This window comes from Tamandua tetradactyla, chromosome 26 (genome assembly GCF_023851605.1).
Source record: "Tamandua tetradactyla isolate mTamTet1 chromosome 26, mTamTet1.pri, whole genome shotgun sequence".
NCBI classification, from domain to species: domain Eukaryota; kingdom Metazoa; phylum Chordata; class Mammalia; order Pilosa; family Myrmecophagidae; genus Tamandua; species Tamandua tetradactyla.
Window position 1 is genome coordinate 44,755,428 of NC_135352.1, and position 25,264 is coordinate 44,780,691.

At 37.8% G+C, this 25,264-nt stretch overlaps 1 protein-coding gene across 1 annotated transcript in view; it reads right to left on the bottom strand.

Annotated features, from left to right (window-relative positions):
* The window catches only part of ANXA10 (annexin A10), a 74,926-nt gene that overhangs the window by 11,084 nt on the left and 38,578 nt on the right, over positions 1-25,264 (bottom strand). The window contains exons 4-6 of the mRNA XM_077144521.1: positions 10,353-10,466; positions 8,826-8,916; positions 7,757-7,836 (exon numbers count right to left, since the gene is read on the bottom strand). Coding sequence (XP_077000636.1) covers positions 7,757-7,836; positions 8,826-8,916; positions 10,353-10,466 — 285 coding nt within the window. The remainder of the gene's footprint in view (positions 1-7,756; positions 7,837-8,825; positions 8,917-10,352; positions 10,467-25,264) is intronic.

Below are 25,264 nucleotides of genomic sequence, written 5' to 3' on the forward strand. Positions count from 1 at the left end.
GTTTCCATGGACATGGAAACCAATTGTGGGTGGTTCCTTTTGATTTGGTGGTTTCCATAGAGATGCATCTCTACTCATTCCAGGTGGGGTTGCTTACTGGAGATCTTTAGAGGGAACCATTTTAGAAAAAGCTTCAGTGCTGACAGAGCCCACACAATCAGAGATGCAGAAGGAAAACACTCCTGGGGAAGCTTTATGAAACGAGGAGAGGGAGCCAGCAGGCATTGCTATGCACCCTCCCAGATGACAGATGTGTTCCAGATCGCATCGGCCTTTCTTGAGTGAAGGTAACCGCTTGTTGGTGGCTTAATTTAGACATTTTCACAGCCTTAAACTGTATACTTGAAACTTAATAAATATCCCTTTTAAAAGCTGTTCCATTTCTGGTATTTTTCATTCTGGCAGCCTAGCATTCTAAAACAAAGGTAGTGAGTTTATTTGCAGAGGTGGCTTTAGAGGGAGAGGTCACATCTGAGCAACAAAAGAAATTTTCTGGGGAGACCCTCAGGAATAATTCTAAGTAGGATTAGCTTCACCATTGCAGAAATACATTTAATAAGGACAAGAATCAAGATCAAGGGCCTGGCTTGTTAAATTGGGAGTCCATAATTCTTCAGAGAATATCAGGAATCCCCCAGTTGGGGAAGTTTAGCAGTTCCACATTTCCCCCCAGACCTTCAAGGGGACTTTGCAAGTACTTTTAAAATTTCTGCCCCAAATACTCTGGAATGTATTAGGGTATTACACTAACCTGCACAGAAAAACAAGATCTCATTCCCTATTGTAGGTTCCATGCAATTATGTTGTTTAAATAGACTGACCAGACAGGTTAAATGAGATAGTATGCTACAGAAACTTTAATATTTGGACCAAATAAACATCTCTTCCCCTTGTCTCACATAGAAGTTGAGGTTTGCAAATACAGACAGTATCATCTTTTACCATGTTAGGATTTACCTTAGTCCTAACCAGGTCTGTTTCATTTATATCTCTAATTGAAGTCTGTTCTCTTTTTCAGCTTCTTTTCTGTTTACTGTATGGAATAATGCTGATATTCAGAGCTGCTGAACTCAACTCTGAGACTCAGGTGTCACACACATGGCCAAAGTTCCAGGTTATAAACAAAGAGCTCAGCATCTCAGAATTTAGAAATAACAGTTAAAACTCAGGAACAGATGTGACTGCTATAAGAGTTTACAATCTAGGGACCTTTACAATGAGCCTTATCGAACACTCTGTACTCTTAATCAATGCCCAATATCTATCCCCTAATAACCTATGTTCTTGAATTCAATTCTCAGAGTTTGTACAGAGTTAGTTTATATTAGTGAGTACATGCAATATTTGTCCTTTCATTTCTGGCTTATTTCACTCAAAATGATGTCCTCAAGTTTCATTCATCTAGTTGCATGTCTCACAACTTCATTCTTTCCTGCAGCCGCTCGATATTCTATCTCATGCATACACAGTTTGCCCTTCTGTTCATCAGGCGGTTTACCCTTAGGCAAGCTCTGTTCATTGCAAATTGTGAATAATGCTGCCATAAAAACTAGTCTGCAAATGTGGATGTGAAGTATTAACAGAAGCAGGAAGTAACAGAAGTAATAGAAGCAGGATTTGGCAGGGGGAGAAGCTGGATTGTGATCTAGTACTAATGAAATGAAAAAAAAGTTTTCTACCCACAGGACAACATTTTTCTTCAGTGTAAGAAAGGAGATCCAACACAATGGAGTGACTATGGCTAAGAGATTTGAAGTGGAGTCCGGAGGCCATTCGGGAAGTCATCCTCATGCACACCTGCCCCAGATATCCACACTGCCAAGGTGGGCAAACCAAAAGCAACAACGGGCCTGGAGGACATCTGGACTCCAAGAAACAACTACACAATAAAGAAATCACATCACTAACTTGAAGGACATCTGGAAAGTCCCAAACATCCACCAGTCCTAATTCTTTACAGACTTTTTATGTAATCCTCCTCTTTTTCCTTGATTTTCCTTGATTCCCTCCAGCAGGGGACACAGTTTAGTTGCTACCTGCATCTGTTACCTGAATTGCAGAATAAATGCTTTATTGCTTTGCAGCTCTGGCTAATACTTCTTGGTCCACAAATGAATCTTGTTTGATATATTTGGATGCAGCTTGTAGATTTGTAATTATTTGTAACTATAAAGTGAGTTAGTTGGCTTTATTCTATTAAGAGCAAAGTCAAAACCAAGAATAACCTTAGTGGAAACTTATTTTAGTTTTCATTTTATAGCAGGATAGCTTTCAAATTTGAAATGCTGAGCTTCTTTAATGGAGGAAATTTCTTAATAAAGATTAATCTTAGGTAATCAAAGAGTTATGATTTATCCTATTGACATGTTGCCAATAAGGTTGTTTTAAAATAATAATACTTATTATTAAAAGTGTTTTTTTCCCTGTAATTTTATAAATTAAAATAAGCTTATTCCTACAACAACTTAAACAGAAGTCTCAAGTTGTACCAGAAAAACCAAGCTATATGTCTTCTCTTTTTTGGTGTTATTGACCTAGAAATTTAGAATCCTTACATTAAGACCTATTACTGAGGTTGGTGGTATGGGAAATTTTATCGACTGTGTGGCCAAAACATGAACATCAAATCAAACCATACCAAAACCAAACTGGTAAAGCAAATTCTTGATTTTTTGATAAAATTTTATTTTTAAAAGTTGAACTTTTAAGTTAAATTGGGAGACCAATGGATTTGCTTAGTAATATGGTACTTTTTTCACCTAAACAATACGAAAGAATCCATTCAGCCCCAATTAACAGCCTCTTCCAGTTAATACTTGGCTTCCTCAGCAACAATGTATTTCAGATGAATTATTCCTAGTTCAAAATTGACAATAACTTAGGCATCAAAAAAAAAAAAAAGAATAGAAAAGGATTAAAATCCGTGTTGCCTGGCAATGGATGAAATTATTAGATTGCGTTCCAGTTTGGCATGGGTATGTATTCATTCTTTAATTGAATCATGCAAAATGCATGTGGAGAACAGTAGGAAGTTTTTAACTTCAGATGTGGAGACATAACGTTGAATGAAATAAGCCAGATCCAAAAGTGATCTCACTTATATGAAATAATTTGAGTATGTAAATTCATAGTTAGAAATTAGAATTCAGGGCAGCGGGGACAGGGTTGGGGTGGAGTGAGTTAATGTTTAACAGATCCAGGGTTTCTGTTTGGGGTGATAGAGAATTTCGTTAGTGGATGGTGGTTATGGTGGCATGACACTGCAAATGTAACTAACACCACCGAATAGCTTATATGAAAACCAATAAAATGGGAAATTTTAGGTTGTATGTATGTTGCCAGAAGAAAAATGGAAAAGAATCCATGAAACTATACATCACAATGAGTGAACCCTAATATAAACTATGGGATTATATTTTATTGTACAATTATAATATTATTCTCATCAGTGTAACAAAGTCGCCACACTAGTATGGAATGTTGATAGCAGGGGCAGCTGTGTGTGAGGGAAGTCTATGAGAACTCTGTACTTTCCGCATGATTTTTCTCTACGCCTACAATTGCTTTAGTAAACAAACAGTGTACTTAAATAAAGAAGTGGAGTTAAGGTTGTCTATGTTTTTTAAGATAAAGCTTTGTAGTTTCAAAAATTAGAAAATTGGGGAAGTTTGTGGGAAAATCACCATATGACTGTAGTTGCATTCTTCTAAATGTTTGGAAAAATTCCACATTTTTTTTTCCTGACCTGAATATTCTTAGCTCCCGTTCATTCCCTAATCTGAGCTTGTAATTCTTGAGTTTAGCCTGACTGATCTAAATGCTAGAAATGACCAGTAAGAGACTCTGAGGAATAAAATAGGGGATTTCTTCTTAATAGTATCGTCCTGCCTAGAGTCTTGTTTCTTGCCTCCTGCTGAGCTTTCCCATGGTTTCTTCTATCACTTTAGCATGTGCTCATCATCTGATTGATGTGATCAGCACACGCTCAAAGTGAAGAATGGAATTACAGAACGTAAAGAGATATTAAGAAGGGAACATCAACTGTTATTTTTAGCAAATCACATTCTTTTAATTTATCACAAATGAGAAAATGAGTTTTAATTAAATCAAGTTCTTTCAATTTACAAGTGAGACTCTTACTACATTTCTTCAATTTGTTGCCGTAATGAATTTGGGCAACTTCATTTTTTCCCTACCTACCTGGAAGTGATAATAGATGAAATCTTTCTGATTGTCTCACATTTTGCTCAAAAAATTCCAGTGGCTCTCCACTGCTTACATGAATAAGTTGAACCTCTGCAGTCTAACCTCCTGGCCAGCTGTCTAATCGAACACGTTTTCCTTACTCAGCAGGAGTGCTACGAGCCAGAAGCATGCTGTACCTGTCTGCCCGCTCTGAAATGTCCTTCTTTCTGTGTGCACCCATGCTTCCAGGGTCATATTCAAGACCCACTGGGTTTGAGATCCTCTTTTCTTTCTTTTTTTTTTTTTTACTTTAGCCTGAATGAAGTTTTGTTGTCAGATTTTTAAAGAATTTATTATTTGTACTATTTATTCCCAAAATATGAATTGCTTATCACCTGTCATGCACAGAGTTTAGTTTCAAAGTTATAAAGCTGAATAAGGCAGAGTCCTCAAGTGTGAAAAACTCAGTCTATAGGAAAAGATGGCTATGCAAACCAATCAATATAATGTTATATAAACTTCTTTGTATGTTCTTTGTCGGGACAACTCAGCAAAATAAAATAATACAGGTAAATGGCGGGCAAATTTTACACATATTTTATCTAGACCAAAAACAAAACAGAAAGAATAAAAGATTGAAATATAGCTTCATCTTTACCTTTTATTCATCATGGAAACTAACTATTCATGATAGAATTAATTATGTAAAAATTTAAAACATAGCTGATATATTCAGATTATGGTGATATATTTTTTATTTTTACATAATATTTGATTTCCTCCTCTGAGAGCACAGTGAACTTCGTAATTCTACAAGTAAGATTAGAGATAGGAACAATAAATCTTCATAGACTGGCCATTTGAAACGGTGAAGTGATAAAGATATGTTAAAAAACCAGAAAGCATGGATAAAATGTAAAGATGTTATCCTTTTAAAATACTTTTAAGATGGAGAGCAGGGCAGTTTTAAAGTTTATCAGCTTATTTATATTTAGCTATCTTTTGAAAATTTTCTGTGTGCTTAATATAGTCATCCTCTATATCTTCTGTTTTTTGACACAGTTATCTTCTTCCTTACCATCTTCCATTCCCGTTTGCCTCTGTTGGTTACATTCTTATCAGTCCTTTTTCTCGCCTTTGAGGTACACTAACAACTGACAGCTGGGCTTGCATTGTCTTTGGAGACAGACGGACAGTAGCTTACACCTGCCCTTGACAGGAGCTACAGCTCCTTCTTGAAAAGAAGCTTAGTAGCTCAGCTGCACAAAGAGTGTAAACAGAAGGGGTATTCCCAGGTCCCTGAAACCTCCGCTGCATTTCTGCTTCTGAGGTTGAGAGCCATAGGTGTGAGGAAGTCAGGAGCCAGGTGTGAAGATGGGTGAGGCACTGCAGGAGGACACTGAGCCCTGAACCGCCACCTGAGGCGCGCTGCGTGCCCATTAGGAGCACCTGTTCAGGTCTCTATGCGTGCTGAGAAACAGCGTTGTGGCCACGAATTACAAGAAAGAGATGGGCTTTGCAAATAATTCGCTTGTTTGCAAGCAAAAATAAGTGAATAGAGAGAAAATGCAGAAATTTAGTGTCTCTAAGAGTTAGAAGCAGAAACTGCTGATTGATCTGTTGGGACCTGAAGAGGCTTTTAGCTCAGCCCTGCAGTCAGCACACAGCTAAGTTTATTTTCTGAGAGGCTTCAAGTTGTTAAAAGGAGAGGCAAGCCCTGTGCAGGTATACCAAGAAATAAGCTCATCTTTGAGGAATGTGTTTACAAAAGAACTTTGGGTGTGGCTAAGGGGTGTGTGGAATTGACTAGAAGCAAGTAGATTGGATCCTTCCATTTTTTGGGTCCAGTTTTGCATTTTCAAAGACATAACAAACCCAGATCTTAATTTGCCAAAATTGAGCTGTGAGAGCTGCCCAGGCCTCAAGGAGGCTGGAACCCACAGCACCATTTCATACAAAGCCGTGGAGTGAGAAAAGCAAGGAGAGCTTGTCCTTGGCACCAGGAGCCGTGGAAAAGTTCAGGCTCAGAAAAACAACAAAACAAGGGAAGGGGGAAGGGGGAAGAGAGAGGGTATGTCCAGTGGACAGGGAATCTTTGTAAATAAAATTAATTTAAAAAATAAAAGTGAATGTAAATGGATCTAGCTAACTATATATATATTTATGTACACACACATGTGTATATAGAATCTGGGAGCTCTTGGAGGCGACAGTTACCGAAGCATTTCAGAGAAATGGAAAAAGAATAGAATGGCACTCTCTTGTGTCTTTACCTGGTATCCTGTCCCCTCATCTGAGAGTAAGGTTCTGGGCTTTTTCCACTCTGGTCTGGTCTCGTCTCGCTTGTTCTTTCTCACTCCTTCTAGGTGTCTCTGCTGACTCTGACCCCACTAAGAAGGCTTTCATCTTTACTGCTTTCTTCAAAGACAATGGCATCTTTTCCCAACATCGCATCCCCCTGCACAAAATTCTATGGACTCATCAGTTCTAGTGAAATTCTATTCACGTACAGGGAAGGTTTCGAAGTTTAAAAACGCTTTGGCTTCGTCTCTCTCTCTCTGACACACACACACACACACACACACACACAACCAAACCAAAATACTGACTTTTCAGATATTTTTCCCCAGTCATGTGCTTCTAGATTCTTTATTGCTAGTTAGCAGGTGAACATGGACTCTCTGTCGCTTTGCATTCCTAAATGCCTCTGCTGAATAGATGACAGGCACAGTCCAAGAATGTGCATAAGATAACAGATAACTATATTTTTAAAATGGTTTTCTTATTACAATGCTAACATGTGGAATGTTTTCAAGCAACATTAATTGGATGGAAATAATTACATTCTATTTAATCAGTAGAGAAAAATAAGACAAGTGACAAGATGTAATTTCAATTGGAAATAATGTTCCTTTGTACTACAGAATGCTTCCAGGAGGTTCTGAGGATTATATGCTAACATTTGGGGGTCTATAGGGTTGAATTCAAATTCTGGATTTATATGGACTAGCACTGGACAGAGGAAACAAGAATCTTACAGTTCTTCCTCCACTGTTTCCTCATTCCCAAAGTGCTCATAAGAATATTCACATTACAGCATGTTTACAGTTATTAAATGAGAACATATGCTTCTCTCCTTGCATGTGACTGGATATATAGTAGGAGCTAAGAAAAGTTAGCTGTGCCCAAACTGTTTAGCAGCTCTAAAAACCTGAATTAGGAATATAATTCTAATTCCTGATTAGAATCATAAATTCTAACTGTAATATTTTAGTCTTCAAATTGCCTTGGAACATATCCTCATATATACAGTATGTATATCCTCGCGCTGTCCTAAGCGTGACAGAGTTTTACGTGTTTGAGAGCAGAGCTGGTGCCTTACTTGTATCGGTTTGTCCCTCACCCCAAGCCAAGTTTCCAGTGCAGTGTCTTGATTTTAGCTGCTGTTGGGTAAGCGGCGCACAGACTTCAGGGTGAACTGCCCACTGGGCTTCCTGCCCTGCTCTTGAAACCGACACGCCACCTATCTACTTATAATAGTGTAAAACATTTTCAATTCTGGATGCCATACCTGGGCCAAGTTCATGAGAGTATCTCTGAAGTGTCCTGAGGTCTCCGAGTAAATGTCCTCTTGAAGATTACTACTGTATTCTGGGCAAGAAAACGTCCATATTAAAGATGGGATTTACTCTAGACCCACATTCCAGTAAGCTAATGCTGTTCCCCGAGACATGAGTGGAAAGTGCAGGAAATGAATCAATCTGTTGACATTTCTCAGTGCTTGTTACCTTCCACTCAGGTTCTACCAGTGAACAGCCAGCCAGGGACCCTTCCCTACCCGGAGCCTGGGCATCGGTCTGTTCTCTTAAGAAGCTATTGTCTCTATTCTAAAATCGTAAAACCACACGGAAACATTGAGAGTCATTTCACATTCTCCAATTCTCCAGGTTCAGAATCTTGCATCCATTTTCCACAGACTGCTGCCCGGCCCAGAGCTCTTCCCACGTACACTGTCTCATTTCAACATTATGAAGGGAGGTTCTTACTTCATGGTCTTTGGGAAGGTCTTGCTTTTGCTCAGAAGCAACAGAGCTGAGGATCCAATTAATATTTTTCTTGACATTCAATTTCACATAATATATAATGTGATGGAAATTAATGCAGTCAACTTTTTTGAAAATGAAAATAGGTGACCTTTGTACTTTTAAAATGTGAAAAAACGTGCTTTTGAAGTAGAATATAGGGATTGTGAAGTTTATTTGAACTGAAGTAGCTACCTAACCTTATCAAATACACTCAGCAATTGTACTTTGCTTTATTTTCTCTATGTGCCCCGTCTCTCCTGAGTAGGAGGTAAAATGCTCCCTGACAAAGTATTAGACACTCGCCTGTCTTAATGAAAGTATTATCCTCCCATAAACTGGTGGTTTTTCCTTAGAAAAATTGCTTAGCTTGTTAATTACGTTTTTAGTATCCTAATCATCAATTTTTTAAATGAGTTCATTGGATTGAGTGGATCATATTTCAAATATAAGTGCCTAGAAAAATTCCTTAAAACACAAACTGGAACATTTGCGTGTGTTTTTGAAAAATACGAAGTTTATATGAGTGCAAAATCTATGTATATATATATTTCTTACGCAAATAATAGGCTTCTCGCATCTGGAAAATTTCTCCATTTGTTCTTGAGGCTAATATGTCAATGAGGCAATTCTCTTCAGTGCCCACTCCCTAGAAAGACAAAAAGGGAGAAATAAAAGGTATTTCTATCAGGAATCATCGTAAATCTTGTGTGCAATAAAGAGATATGGCACACGTGGCATTCTGAGAGGTTGCGTGTCAGAGGGGAAAGGAAGCATGTTTTGGAAGTGAAATAGGCCCAGTGAATTCAGACTCTCCCATCTATAGCTGTTTGACCCTGAGCAGATAATATTACCTGAAACTTTGTTCCTTCATCCAAAAACAGTGAGGGCATTTCTAAATAATGCAGGAAAAGGTATGTTTGGACTCTAATCATGACTGAGCATTTCATTTTGTTGCGGGAATAGCAGTTCTTAAGCAAACTGGTCTTCTCAGGATATTTCAGGACCTGCCCTGCCTCTCCCTAGATGCGAATTTTGTGCAATTTGCCTAAACCTTTGGGTTAGGCGCCTTCTGGTGTCTTCCGGCCACAGGCCTGTGTCAATCTCTCAATGGTCTGGAGGACATCAGACCATTCTCAGCAAAGTTTCAGAATCCTTTCCATTCTATAAAGTACTGTTACATCATACCAGTTTCATTTAAATAGCAACATGCGATTTTATTCTTGAAAGTTTTAAGCGCAGAATCTTGCAAGAGGTTAGAGTTGTCATATTTTTAAAAAGTAATTCATTGTGATTCACGTGAACTTTATTAAAGGCCTGTTCTGATCAGCAAATATCACGGCCAAAATCCAGGCTCAGTTATTTTCCCCCCTCTCTTTCCTCTTTCCTGCCACACATTGTCACAGCTTGTGGAGATCTGGTCATTGGCATACTTTATAGTAGAATAATTTCAGCAGTTCTACCAAAATCAGCGTTTGGAAAAAGCATTCTCTTTGCCCCCCAACAAAATCGGCAACAGATCTGCAGTCAATTCATTTCATAGAAATAACTTCTTATAAGGAAAAATTATTCTAATCCTTCAGAAGTAAAATTTCGATGCATTTGATCGAAAGCTTTTGCAAAAGGCTGATTTAAGGACACAAAAATAAACGAAAAATTGGAATCCATTTTAGTCTGATTAATATCCAATTTTTTTCTTAATGAGCCAAATTTTACAAATAAAAAGATTCACATGATTTGTAACTGCACCCCCTAAATGAATGACTAAATATCGAGGAGAGATACAACTGAAGAGCCCTGGCAGCTTATTTCCTTTCCTGTTGGCAGTTGGGTAAGAAGCTGGCTGGGCACACCTGAGTTTGTGCAACAAACGAACAGGTTGGGTCCAGCTGCTGCCCTCTTCGGGCTCCCCCTTCTTGGCTAGGTCACTTTCCTTGACCGTAATTTCTCCATTGTTCTATCCTCTCTCAGGTTGTCCGTGTCCTCTCCTCCATCAGGCAAGCACGTGGAGCATCATGGAGGACTCCCTGTCCACTGAAATATCCTCCTGTGTCTGCTGAGAGTTTATTTGGGTGGGACCTCTACCTTCATGGCATGCCAGAGCTCGTGCGCGTCGTACGATGGCGGCGTGTACATGAGGCCGACCAGGACATCTTTCAGGTGATCGGAAAGCTTCTCCTTCAGGTCTCCGATCAGATCCTGCAGAGGGAAAAGAATAATTTAAGATATAAGTTACCAAATTCATAAGAGAAGAGCACAGTTGCAGAAGGTCTTCTGTGGCACATCCTTTCCCGTCCCATTTCACACATTAGGTCAGGTTTTAATTCACAGATGCTTGTATATAGACATGTATATATACTGGTACATCTATGAAACAGAATTATACCAGCTTAGGGCTTTATGGGTTTGGAAATGGTTGACCTAATGATATATCTGCATTTTTGATAATATGAGTATGTTCCTAACATAAATAGAAAGATATTGTTCCTCTAGTCTCCAACCTCCACATCTCTTTTGATTCCATTTTGAAGATAAATAGAAGTTGAAACCCAAGAACATTTCTGTTTGGGAATTCTTAATTTTCCTGTGTGGAATTAATTAACATTATTCCTTAGAGAAATATTTATTTTATTTTATTTTATCATTGTAGCATTCTCTTTCACTATTGGCTACACTGCTTCACCTTTGGTTACACTATTGTCAAAACATTAATATAAGTGGAGCATGTAAATAAACTTAGAACTTTCTTCAATAATGGCCACACCGAGGCACTTATTTACAGTATTGAAAGTTAAGCAATAAAGAGGAAAAGAAAAGCTTTCTAGATTTTCTTTTTTAAAATGCAGAAGCAAAATTATGTGAAATGGAAACTTTTAACTTTTAATTATTTTACTAATGTCAGGTACAATTTTAAAAATATGCTGAATTTACTCTCTGTAGGTTTGTAAATAAATCTGAAAGATATGGTCTACATTCAGAGTCTCTTGATGAAAAGCGTAGACCATATTCTGTCTTACTTAAAAGTATACAGTATTTTAATTCTAAGAAGGTTCAATGATAAAGTTCAAGTAAAAGATGCTAAGAAGTCATAATGAGCTGTATCAGAATAAAAAGAAGTCACAAATTTCTTTTTTATGGTTTACTCTTACAATATCTTTTCAATTCTGTGGATTTTAATTTTTAGCAAATAAAAATATTTATCCATCAGGTACTAAGTGACAAAACAGAATCTACTGAATTTTTGTTAATGTCAATGCAACGCATTGAGTGTGAATATGTGTCCGGAGTCGGGCCGGCCCTTGGAGCTTATGTAAGAAGCGTATGATCTCCCCTTTCAACGGAGCTTATCATCTATTTCATTCCTTATTATTCACCATTGCATGCTTTTAATTCCTTCAGCACGCGATTGTTAAGGTGCTACCGTGAACCTGGCACTCTTCTAGGAGCTGTGGCCACGGCAATGGACAACGCAGCCTTCAGCTTACGAGTCTGTGGAGCTTGTGTTCTTGCCACATAGAAGCAGCTCAATAAATGTTTGTTGAATGAAAGATTGCTGTTATTCAATCATTATTTACTGAATAGTGAGTGTTTCCCAGACATGGTGGTGGATACGGAAGAAGGCAATGCAGACTCTCTTTTCAAGGAGACTTCACTTTCCATATACCCAGAGAAATATAGGTAAAAATGTTAGCTAATACATTTTCTAAGACTTATATTATAATTATTTATATTAAAAAGCAGTGTCCCAAGACTCATTCAGGTAAGCGATTGGGATGGATTATTGGGTTAGGGAAGGTTTTGGGGATATGAGATGCATTTAACAAGAGGACAAGTAGCAGTTTGATGGGTGCCAAAAGGCATTGAAGAGGTAGGTCAGTCTGCAAAAGAGAAGGCCGGGCCAGGGCTAATGGCCATGTGAGTGTGTTCAGGGGGGTGAACGGGTCAATCTGAAGAGACCGAAGGATCCAAGTAGAGAACAGATGGCAGAAATGAGATGCACTGTGCAGGACTGTGTGACTGAGGATCTTTGCTTCCGGGGAACTCAGAAACTAGGCTAGCTTTTGGTGATAAAGGAAACCTAAGCCAAAACCTAGCTTGAAAGAGCTGAGCTGATGGTAATTTATTCCGGGCACGGTGCAGAGCATGGCGGGAGGAGGCAGGAAGACCGCGTGGAAGGGCACTGACTTTCTGAGGCCCACGAGCCCAGAATGGGACAGAGGAAGTAGGAGGGACTGGAGAAAAGCGGCATTTTGAGGGGAGACTAAGTGCTGGTATAATGACTGTGCTTTATGTGGTGACATGAAGACACTTGCACTGAAAAGATCCATCCCTGATATGTGAGTCAATATGAAAAGCCTAACAAATCACATCTAAAAAATTGCATTTCTTTAAAAAGGCTGTAATTAATTCATTGGCTCATTATTTCATTCATTTATTGACCACATGCCCCAGGCACCAGGTTCTGGGGCCTTGGGGTGCAGGTGGAACCACCTAGAAGTGGCCTCACTTGCTGCCAAGGGACCCAGACTCACCAAGGACTAAGGAATGAAGAAAGGCTCACTGGGATGGCCTCCTGCTTTTATACAGCTATGCTATTCTAGAAGCTGGTGCAACCTGCTTCTTTTCCAGGCGGCTGCTTGAAGCAAGGAGAGGTGATTGTTTTGATAAAATATCTCCCGTTCTGTTCTATATGTTCAGATTCACGGTACTGGGATTTGGGGAATGGATTTTTCTACAGCTTTTTAATGACAGAAGGTAAGAGACTACTCCTTCCTGTTATAAAAGACATCCTGTTTCCCACACAGGTGACAAAGTTCACAAATACAGCTTCCAGAGAGGTCATAAACCAGTATTTAAATAAACCAGTGCTAACGGTCTGTACGGGCAGCTGGATGGACTGGTGACGTCATTTCCAAGGTACGTCTGGAAGTACAGCGGCTTACCTGGGCCAGTGGACTGAACACCTGTTAAGTGCTCACGTTGTGTCTCAATAGTCCTCACTGTCCGGTGAGGCTGGCCTCATCGTCCCCATTCTCCTGGTTAGGAGACCGAGGCTCAGGGGGTTAAATGATTTACTCAAGGTCACATATGGCTATTAATTGGCCAGCCAGGGTTTCCAGGGCCTGTTCCCTGCACACCCTCGTAGAGGTGGCAGAGCAAATTTACACTTCTTGGGTTCTGTTTGATGATGCATAGGCTGGTCCGACTTAGTCCTCTGGAGACTAACGGAGTACTTGTTCTAGTGACTTCTAAGTCTCGTTCTAAAACACACTCCCTAAATCCCAATACTCCCCAACTTCCATGGGCCATACAGTGTTTTAACTCAATATGTTTTAATTCTACCTTCTTTTGCAAAACAAACAAACAAACAAAAAAGTTTTCCATTTTTAATCTTTAGGTAGCTAAAGATATTCCATTAATTCAACAGTATATTTATGGCTTTTTAATGACCAACTTTGTCAATATCCATCACAAAGATACATGGATCTTAATCAATACTAACTATTTTAACTTTAACAATCACTCTCTTAGCACTTCAAAAATGTGAAATGTCTCTAATTTGAGAAGTCTTACGTACTTAGACTTTATTTTCTTAAATAATTTCCAACCAGTTGTTTTGTTATTTTAAAAGGCAAAAATGCTATACATTTTTTGAAGGGATGGGGATATCAACTCTCCGATGTAAGATAAAAAAAAAAGATAAACTTTTAAAGGATTCAGATATCCACAGAGTAGATTTATTGCATTGTCTAACAATTACTTTTCATTAAGCATTTGCTATGTACCAGACTGTGTCATATACCAAATTCTGTTTGACCTAATCCTGAAAACACCTATGCAGGTTGGGGTTTAGGTTCAGCTGAGGCGGTTCAGAGGACGCAGGCATTATCAAGGCGCGCCTGGGGCGTGCTGTGGGAAGCTGAAGGATGCAGAGGGGCAGGTCTGTGTGACCTCAGGCCCTTGTGACGAGCTCACGCTCGCTGCCTCTGGACCGACTTCTGGCCGGGAGAGTCTGTCCAGCTTCTGCTGGGCCCCGGCGGGATTGATCTCTAAAAGGTGAACTGGGTCTGCTTTTTAGGATTTCAGACTTCCCTCCTCTAGTGTGTCTTGACAAATTGCACTCACACTTCAGTTTGCCCTTCGGTTTACGCGCTTACCCTCAGGCGTGGAAGGAGCTGGCTCGCAGCCCTAACCGCGCAGTCTGACTGCTCTTTTGGTTTCTCAGTCCTGCTGGTTCACACTCCCCCGTGGGCACCACAACGTGCCCCATGGGGGTTCTGGCCCAGGGAGGATCTAGGATGTGACTGAGATGCTTCCTTCAATGCGGAATATTCCCCTTTGTGAGTGTGAGAAATATTTATTATACACCCGGGATGTCAAAGTAAGTGGAGCCGAAACAAAGCAACAGCAGTCAGGAAATAAAATCCCCTGTTCCAGGATTTCCAAAAGGTAAAGTATAAAACACTCTTGAAATGTATTTGAAGTTAAGCTGTCATGTAGGAAAACAGTGAGAAATAGCTTAACTTAAAAAGCATAGACAACAAAACTGTACTCATGAAGAAGTTGTCCATACTAGTAACTGATTTCTATTCTGATACATTTGTCAACTGCCAAATCACATCGGGAATAAAAATTAATTCCTTAATGTATTTTGGTACTGACAACATACTGGGGAAATGGATTAATAATTGAAATTAAGGCCTATTAAAAAGTACCTTTTACAATCTGATCCAAGAATAATGGAGAAAGTTCTGAGGAGAATTCTGGATTTTCATTATTAATGATCTAAACGATCACTTCCTATGATAATTTCAAGAAGAAGTTTAGATATAGATCATGGCAAAGCTTTCTTGAAAAGAAATTACTACAGTAATTGCTTTTGAATATCTCTCTAGTTCATTTTTTCTCATTCCCTATTTGGTACTGTGGCAAAGCCATTTCAAAGATGCTCTTGTGATTTTAATGATAAGGGAACTAGCAGTTATTGAATTTCTATTAAAGGACATGTGCTCTCCTAGATATTTTAAACATGATTGCTGATTTAAGCTCATAGGAAATGTGTTAAGCAGATTTCAAGATTCCAAATTCATAACTGAGAAAATGGAAATTCTGACCAATGAAGTACATTACACCAGTATTACATCTCTGCTCTCACACCTGTGTCACACACACACACCTGTGTCAGGTGTTAGACCAGAGATCATTTAAATCCGAAGCCTGTGATCTTTCTAGGATACCAGGTTTTCTCTATTTATGCCTTCACTTAGTTTTTAAGATTTTTTATTATAAAGCCACATGCTATTTTGAAAAATGCTTAATAGTTATACGGTTGCCTAAATTATAATTTATTAAGAAAGAGAACAAAGACACTGTTAGGATTCATTTTCATGTGTAACATTTTTCAAATGCTTTTATGCATCTATTGAAATGAGCATGTGCTTTGTTTTTCTCCTCTACTGTGTAAAGATGGTGATTTACATCGATTGGTTATCAAATACCTTACACTCCTGCTTGGACATGATATACTATCATTTCTGTATATCGCTTGAATTGATTTACCAGTGTTTTAATAGGGTTTTTGGATCCATGAAGATGAGAGTTATTTGGCTGTATTTTTAAAATAACATAATTTCAGCTTTTGCTGATAGGGTTGGTTAGCTTCACAAAATAAGCTGGACAATGTCCTCTCTTCCTCTATTTGAGAAAAGTTGGTAACACTATTTTCCTGAATATTTGGTAGATCCTACCAGTGAAAATGCTACGTCAGGTGTTTTTATATTTTTTTAATGTGTTTCCCAATAATTTTAGATTTGAAGAAGAGTTGAAAAAATAATGCAGGCTGTGCATAGAACCCTCCCCCCAGGTAACATCTTATATTACCACAATATACTTGCCAAAACTTCAAAACTAACATTGGCAAATTACTGTTAACTGAACTCCAGACTTCCCTTGGATTCCTCCAGGTTTTCTACTATTGTTTCCTTTCTGTTCCCGGATCCAATCCAGAATTCTGCACTGCATGTGGTTGTCACGGCTCTTCAGCCTCATTTTCTGTGACAGTTTCTCTGTCTTTCCTTGTTTCTTATGACCTTGACAGTCTTGAGGAGACACAGAAGCTTCTGGAGATGTGGTTTCCTGGTGCAGCCTTATGTGCATCAAGGATCGGGGGATATTTTACCATCGCAACTCCACGTGAGAAATACTTGTGAAGAACGTGCACTATTGTCTGCTGCGTTACAAAAAACTAGCAGAGGAAACGTGTACAGTCACTGAGAATAGCACGTTTGTTTCCAAGAAGCTCTTCATTTTGAAGATACAGAATCTCCGCTTGATGAAAGCACAGGTTCTCCCTCTAAAATTTGCTAATAATTACTGTGGGTTTAACTGAATTCAAAACTCCTTTTCTTCTTTTTCCTTTTGGTAAGAATTTCATGAGGCCTTTTTACCAAGAGTACCCCAAATGGCTACACCAGGAAGAAACAAAATTTCTCAATTCAACATCCCCCAATATAGCAGCATATTGTGTAGAACTTATGCATTCTGATTGTTAGTCCTTGTGCCCTCTGATTTCCCAACGGGTCAGCTAATCGGTCTGTCTGATAGAACCCTTGAGTTGCTGACTAAAGAGCCAGACTCAGAAGCCTGTTCTGAGCAGTTCTAGGTAAAAGATGGCGCTCCTGCAAAGGATGCCGCTTGTTTGCGTGGACCTTGTGACCAGATGCCCGGTTCTGTCATTGGTCCTTGCGGGTAGTAACTGAACACACTACAATCAGATGGAACTTATTAGAGTATTGAACTAGTTCCCAAACCAGAATTTTTCATGTTGTCTTTGAAGCAAACTTGAGTCAGACCTCCTACCTTGAACTTGAGCGGAAAAGTTGTGGAAGTTTTTGTGGCAGAAAATTTTGTCTTCCGCTTACTTGTAAATCAGAGTCGTAAATGTTGCGTGGGCTTTCTTTGTACGAGAAAACTGAAAATTTTAAATATCTCGATTGATAAAGAGTTATGTTCTGTGATATACCTTTTTTTTTTAAACCAGTTTTGCTAGGAAACATCAATGACAGCAGAGTTAATTAAGAAAAATCAGGAGGACGTTGCAGGAAGAGAACACGTGTAGGGGACTCTCTGGAGATTGATATGGGGCATTTCTTTCTTTAGTCACCACCTTGTGGCAGTAGAAGGTCCCAGATGTAATTACACCATAACCATTCTGAATTGTATGCGTTATTATTTCAACAGGTGTGTAAGTTCACGAATGCCCTATTCTGTGTGTTCTATGCCATTCTAGCTAGGCAACTGAAATTCATGTGGAAAAACAAAGCAACTCTTCTTTTGTATTAAACTTTACAAAACTAGTGAAAAAATTTCAATTATTCAAATTCAAATATTCGTACAGGTACCATTCCAAATTCCTCCCAGACAAGGTGTTTTGCCTTCAGTAGGTGCTGACCTCAGCCAAAGCATTTGGGTTTTCTCTACGAAATTGCCACAGGGATTTTACCACCCATGAACTCCACTTTCTCGCTTATATTCTTGACTAATGATGCTGACCAATTTCTGCTTTATACATTATTTTTTCAAAAGCAACTGAAGACTTTCTTCCTTGTGTAAAAATCTATTTTTCTAATAAACTCAAATTTCTTAATATATATAGGTCTATGTAACTTATTTGAGACTTTTTATTTCTTATAATGTTAATGTTGATGTTCTAGTCTAAGAAATTTTCCACTCAATCATGAATTTGTTGGCACAAAACTGTTGATATTTCCAAATATCCACAGGACTTCTAAGTATCATAGGGCCTTCTTGATATGCTATATTGGTAATTTTTTGCCTTCTCTCTTTATTTTTTCATTCATTTTGGTTAAGGGTTCACAATTTTGTTGATATTTCTAAAAATCCAGATTTTTTCTCTGCTAATTTATTAAAATTGCCAATTTGTCTTTTACTTTCATTGATTCTGCTCTTCACTGTTTTCCTCTATTTACTCTGGGCTTACATTTTTCTTCTTTTTGTGGCTTCTTTAGGTCCTTGATTTTGACCTTTCATGTTTTTTCCCTCTAGTTATTACTTTAGCAATTTAATTCAAATTTTATACATTTTAATTTCATCATCATTTGGTTCAAAATATTTTCTAATTTCCCTTGTGATTTATTCTTTCAACTCTGAATTATTTAGAAATGTCTTCTTTTACTTTCAGGGCTTTTCTAAATATTTTATTATCATTTCTACTTCAGTTTTGTTTGCCACCAGAAAACTATATTGTATATGACTTCAATTGTTTCACATTTATGAGGTTTTTTTATGGCCCAGTATATGAACAATCTTGGTGACTTTACAATATGAAGTTGGAAACAGTATATTCTGTAGTTAGTTATAGAGTGCTATAAACATCAATGAAAACTTTCATGTCTGTCTGGTGTGTGTGTGTGTGTTTGTGTTCAACTATTCTGTCAATTTCAAAGACAGGGATGGAAAAATCACCAACTTTGATTGTAAAATTGTCTATTTCTCAATTTAATCATGTCAATTTTAATTCATGTTCTTTGAGGTTTTATTAATAAGTGTGTAACATTTATAATTATTATATCTTCCAGATGAATTTTTCCTGTTATCATTATAAAATGCCCCTTTTATCTTATTTTCTTTTTCCTTTTGTATTTTATAGCATAAAGTATATATATTGCAAAGAAATAAAAAAGTAGTAAGTTTCAAAGCACTCTTCAACAAGTAATTATAGGATAGATCCCAGAGTTTGTCATGGGCTACCATATGATCCTCTCAGATTTTTCCTTTTAGCTGCTCCAGAATATAGGAGGCTAGAAGGCTTAAATATTTTTTTATCTCCACAGTTGACTTTTTTCCTTCTTTTTTTGTGTGTGAAAAATAACATACATATAAAAAAATCTATAAATTTCAAAGCACAACACTGCAATTAGTTGCAGAATATATTTCAGAATATCGTATGGGTTACAATTCCACAGTTTTAGGTTTTCACTTCTAGCTGCTCTAAAATACTGGAGACTAAAAGAGATATCAATTTAATGATTCAGCATTCATATACATTTGTTAAATCCTATCTTCTCTGTATAACTCCACCATCACCTTTGACCTTTCTATCCCTCTCTTTAGAGGTGTTTGGGCTGTGGCAATTCTAGATTGTCTATACTGGAAGCGTCCATCACTAATATGGGTCAGGGAGATGGAACTATCCGATGTTCTGGAGAGGCTGGGCTGGGTGTCAGGACTTATCTGGACCAGGGACCCATCTGGAGGTTGTAGGTTTCTGGAAAGTTTCTAGTTACTCTAGTTACTCTAGTGGCTGGAACTCTTGTGGAATCTCATATATTGCCCTAGGTGTTCTTTAGGATTGGCTGGAATGATCCTGGTTGGGGGTTGGCAGGTTATGATAGGTAGCAAGGACTAACTGAAGCTTGCGTAAGAGCAACCTGCAGAGTAACCTCTCGACTCTATCTGAACTCTCTGTGCCAGTGATACGTTATTAGTTACACTTCTTTCCCCCTTTCGGTCAGGATGGAATGCATTTTGTTTTGACGTCTATGAAATTGAAGTCGTGTAAATCATCGTGCACATCTTTGTAATGTGTCTGTTTTCTCTGTAGAATATAAAGATTTTCTCTCTACTTTGTGTATAGATGTGCACGTAGAACATTCATCGGGAATATCAGATACTGGGAAAAATGGAATAATCTCAGTAAACTTGTAAGGATCGAAATCATCCAGAGAGTGTTCTTTCACCACAACATAATTAATTTAGAAATAGATTATAAAATAAATGTAAGGAATCCCAGCTATTTGGAAATTAAACAGAATACTTCCATAAGATCTAAGAATCAAAGAGTAAATCACAAGGAAGTTAGAAAATATTTTGAATTTCATGAAGCTGGAAGTACAAATATTGAAATTTAAGAGTGCAGCTAAAACAGTGCTTGAACATATTTCAAAATTTTAAATATTTATATCAGAAGAAAAGAAAAAATTAAAACCAATGATCTAAGCCTTCATCTAAAAAAAAAAAAGCCTAGAAAAAGAAATTTAATCCAAAATAAGAAGAAAGGAAACAAGAAGGATAAGTGCAGAAATTGGTGAAACAGACACTGATAAATATTAGAAACCAACAATTGAATCAAAACCAACTTTAGAAACCATCAGTGAGATCAAAACCTGATTCTCTGAGCAGATCAATAAAATTGATAAAACTCCAATTAGACTGATTAAGAAAAAAAGAGAGGAGATACAAAATAAAAATTTTGGAAATGTAAGAGAAGAATGTTCAGATGTTATAGACATTACATTAAAAATATTATTTTTTAAAAATATAAAAAGTGAATATTGCTAACATAATTATGACACTACAATTTAGTAGAAAGGGATAAATTCTTTGGGAAACACAAATTTACCAAATTAGTATCAAGCAGAAATAGAAAATATGAATTTACCTGTATTAATTAAAGCTTCTGAATTCATTTTAAAAACTACCACCACCATTTTAAAAAACAACCGTTTAAAAACGCCCCAAATCTCTGGGTTCAGGTGACATCCCTGGTAAAATCTATCAATCCTTATGGAAGACATGACCCCTCCTATGCAAACTCTTTCAGGAAATAGGGGACGCAGGAAGACTTCTCTATTTTTGAAGACAGTACTGCCTTGATGCCAAAATTAGATCAATAACTCACAAGAAAAGAAAACTACAGAGCAACAACCCTTAACAACAAAGATGCAAAATTGTGTATCCAAATAACTGTAAATCAGATCCAGGAATATATAGAAAGAATGACACTTGGAGACCAAATTGGAGCTTGTCTCAGGAATGCAAAGTTGATTTACATGTTAAAATTACTCAATGAAATTCACCAAACTAGCAGTTTAAGGAGAAAAGCCATATGATGATATGAGTAGATGCAGCAAAAGCATTTGCAAAAGTTTAACATATAATCATGACTAAAAGTCTCAGAAAAGAAAGAATAGAATTAATTTTCTACAATCTGATAGAGGAAGTTTATAAATAGTTCTAAGACTAAGATCATCCTTAGTGAAAAACTAAAATGTTAATCCCCCAAATAGAGAATAGGGCAAGAATATCTGCTTTCACTGCACTGGAGACATCCACTTAAAAAGAAAAGCTGAAACTCCCTGTCTTACGGGAAAGACAAGTCATAGACTGTCAGTTCACATGTGTTACAAAAACCTTGTTCCCAGTATGTATAAAGAACTCTTAAAAGTCAATAATGACAAACAGGGGATTTGGATTAACACTTCTCCCAAGAAAATATAAAAATCAGAAATAAACTCTTGAGTGGATGCTTGACCCCATCAGCTACCAGAGCAGCGGGCATTACAACCGCAGTCAGGTACCACTGCACTCTCTCTGCAGTGGCTGGAGCTAAAAAGACTTATAGCAGCAGGTATGACAAAGATGTGAATCGCTTGGAACCATCATATTTTTATTGGTGGGTATATAAAATATTATAAGCACTTTAGAAAACCCTTTTGTAGTTTCTTCTAATGGTAAATATATTTTACAAATGACTCACCAAACCCAGAATCAATTATTAGTCAAAAAAAAAAAAAAGTCTAAAACTACGGGCAAACAAATCCCTGGACATGAACTTTCATAGCAGCTTTATTCATAACAGCCCTATGGTGGCTTGGAGCTGTTTATATCCCAGAAAAGCACGTTATTAAACTTTATTTCTGTGGGTGTGAGCCCATTGTAAGAATGACCTTCTGGTGATATTACTTCCGTTAAGGTTTGGCCCACTCCATCAGGATGGGACTTGATCCTGCTACTGGGGTCCTTTATAAGAGGGATTAGACCCAGACAGAGAGGAGAGAAAGCCCCAGGAAGCAAGCAGCTGAAATTCAAGGAACAGCAGAGAACAGAGAGGCCAGAAGAGGCGGCCTGTGCCTTGCCATGTGATGGGGGGGCCCCAGGCCAAGGCTCCCCACAGCCAGCTCTGATGGCTGTCCTGGGGGAGGAAGCTTTGTGTTGAGGATGCCTTGATTTGGATTTTCTCTTAGCTTCCAAACCATGAGCTAATAAATTCCCACTGTTGAGCCAACCCAGTGCACGGAATCTGCTTGGGCAGACAAGAATCCTAAAATGAGCCCCAAACTGGAAACAATCTAAATGTCCATCATTATTATTTACCCCAATAAATATTCATATGTCCATATGATGGAATAATACTCAGTAGTAAAAGGAAATGGCTACTAATATACACATGAATCTTATAAAAAATATGCTAAGAAAATAAAGCCAGGCACAAAAGACCACATACTGCTGGCTTCCATTTTTATGAAATTATGTAAGTGGCAAAGGTAATGTTTGAAGGCAAGATGAAAAGCCCATTGGTGTTTGTTTTGAGGATGAGGAAAGCATTCAGTACAAAAAGACAGAAACAAAATTTGAGGTATTAGAAATGCCTTATTTCTCTGTATCTTGATTGTGATTGTGGTTACATATCTATGAAAACTCACCGAACTGTACCCTACAATCACTGTATTTTATATTATATAAATTATGCTTGAATAATGTGGATTTTTTAATTTTATTTTTAAATGTTTAAATGTTATTGTAGCATCCATAAGATTAACATTTTCTATATCTAACATTTCTTTAACTGTTTCCAATAGATCCTTCACGATGTTTATGTGCCTCACTAGGTCTCCCTTGGTTTCAAGTTGTTTATCATCTAATTTAATGGATTTTAGCATTTTTTGTGCACCAGTGAACATCTGGAAAATTTTACCGCATAATTAATATTGGTGCCAGAGGGCAGCGAATCTTTAATAGGGCTGGTGATGGGGCCGTATGAGAATTTTATTAGGGAGGAAGTTTGTGAAATTATTCAGATGAGTTTAACCTAGAATTGTTTTTGGAAGTGGGATGTTTGCTCTTTCCTCCAACTGAATGTCACTGAAATGGTAGAAATAACACATATGCCCTAAAGCAATGCTACATTTTTTATTATTAAGGGTCAAATTGAGGCCCTTACAGACAGTGCGTTAGGACTCACGGAATTGTAGGAATAAGATTTGCAGAAGTTTATGAAAGAGGGTGTGGAAAATAGAGAAATGTGCTGAGCCTTGAAAGATGAGGTGGGGTTTGGTTAGGCAGAGGCTTGGAGATACAAGATGGACAATGCTTAAGGACAGAGAAGAAACCAGCAGGAGAGAGCAGATTGCGCACATGAAAGACACAAACTAGCTTTCAATCAATGTCGGATGGCTGTGAGTCTAAGTGTTTTACAAGAGACTTAAGACATAGTAGGTCCACTCCCTTCTACCGCAGACAGCAAGTCCCCAGCAGTGGAAATCTGAGCAGCTCAGGCAGGAGAATGATTGCAATAACCACCAGATACATTGAGTGCCGGCTATCTGCGGGACAGTATTCTGAGTACTGGAACAGGTGTGACAACTCATCGCAAGAACTCTATGGGTTAGGAAGTGTGACCAACCGTTAGAAAGCTGAGAGGCTGTGGCACCCAGATGTGTGCAGCTCGTCCCACGTAACTCAACAAGCAAGCGATGGAACCCGAATCTGAAGGCAGGTGTTCCGGCTTTGCAGGCTCTTTCTTACATTACCCAAGCCGTGGGAGACCAGTAACGATCTATCAGGCAGAAACGGGTGGGGAATGTGGCATTTCTGGGCGTTTAAATCTGGTGGTAGCGCATTGAAAGCTTTCATGCAAATGGACCAATTCACTTTGCTTCTCTTGCAAGAGGATAATAGCGGTTGGCAGTTTATGGAAAGGAAAAATGTTTGAATTATCACCGCTTCCATGATTTTCCTCCAACCCTAAGTGAAGTTATTTTCTCTGCCAACATTGCTCTATCTTTGTACTTAGCTACATCTTAACGACCATTGTGCATTATAACCGTTTTATATGGTGCATCTCCCTGAAAAGTCCAAGGCATCAGTCCAAGAGTGACTCTTAATGTGCACTATGGATTTTAGTTAATAATGGGATTATAGCAATATTGGTGTATCCATAGTTACAAACGCACTACACTAACACAAAATGGGGGGACAGGGTATGGGAGTGCTGTAGTTTCTGCATGATTTTTCTGTAAACCTGCAACTGTTCTAAAAATTAAATAAATTTTTGAAATGTAAAAAAAAACATCTTAAACTTTAAAAATTAAAAAAAAAATTCCAGGGCATAGACTATTTACAAGGCTCCAGCACAGTGCTGAGAATACAGGATGTGCTAAGTATATGGTAGATAAAATATATAAATCAATGTATAAACTAATGAATGAGTGCGTGAATGAATGAATGAATTTAGAAAGAATAAAAAACCTTAAATATTGATTAGATATAAAGGATAAAGGCAAGTTCAAGATGAAGGTGACTTGGGCATTGCAGAAGTTTTATTTAACCTTTAGCCGCATTACTTTGATGACTAATGCCTCCCCACCACGGATCTAACATCACCATTAGTTCCTCTTCATATTGTATCTTTGTATCTTACTACTGAATATCTAGGAATACATTTCATTGAATACTAAGCTTAGTAGTACCACTAGATGGCACTTCTATATCTTTTTTTGAACAGCTATAAACATAGGATATAAATTTGCTACATAACATACTGATTTTGTGAAAAGATTACAATGAAGTAATTTCTTCAGTGAAAGAAAGACTATATCAGATAGCAGCTAATGCCATGACAATGTCCTGTTACAGGTTGTGGGGCAGGGCACTTGCACAAAGTTCCAGCTGTGAGATCTCAGGAATGTTATTTAATCTGTGTGTCTGTTTCCCTGCCTATAAAATGAAAATAATAATAGCGCCTACCTCTTAGGGCTGATTCATCTCAGGTGAAATTTTTATAATAATTTATGACACCTGATAGGCATCCAGAAGTGTCTTTTTTTTTTTAAAGAAGAAAATCACCTACACTTTTATTATCTAAATAGAGCCATTTAATTTTTTTTCAAGCATTTTTTTTCCCCTGGGTAGGCTTT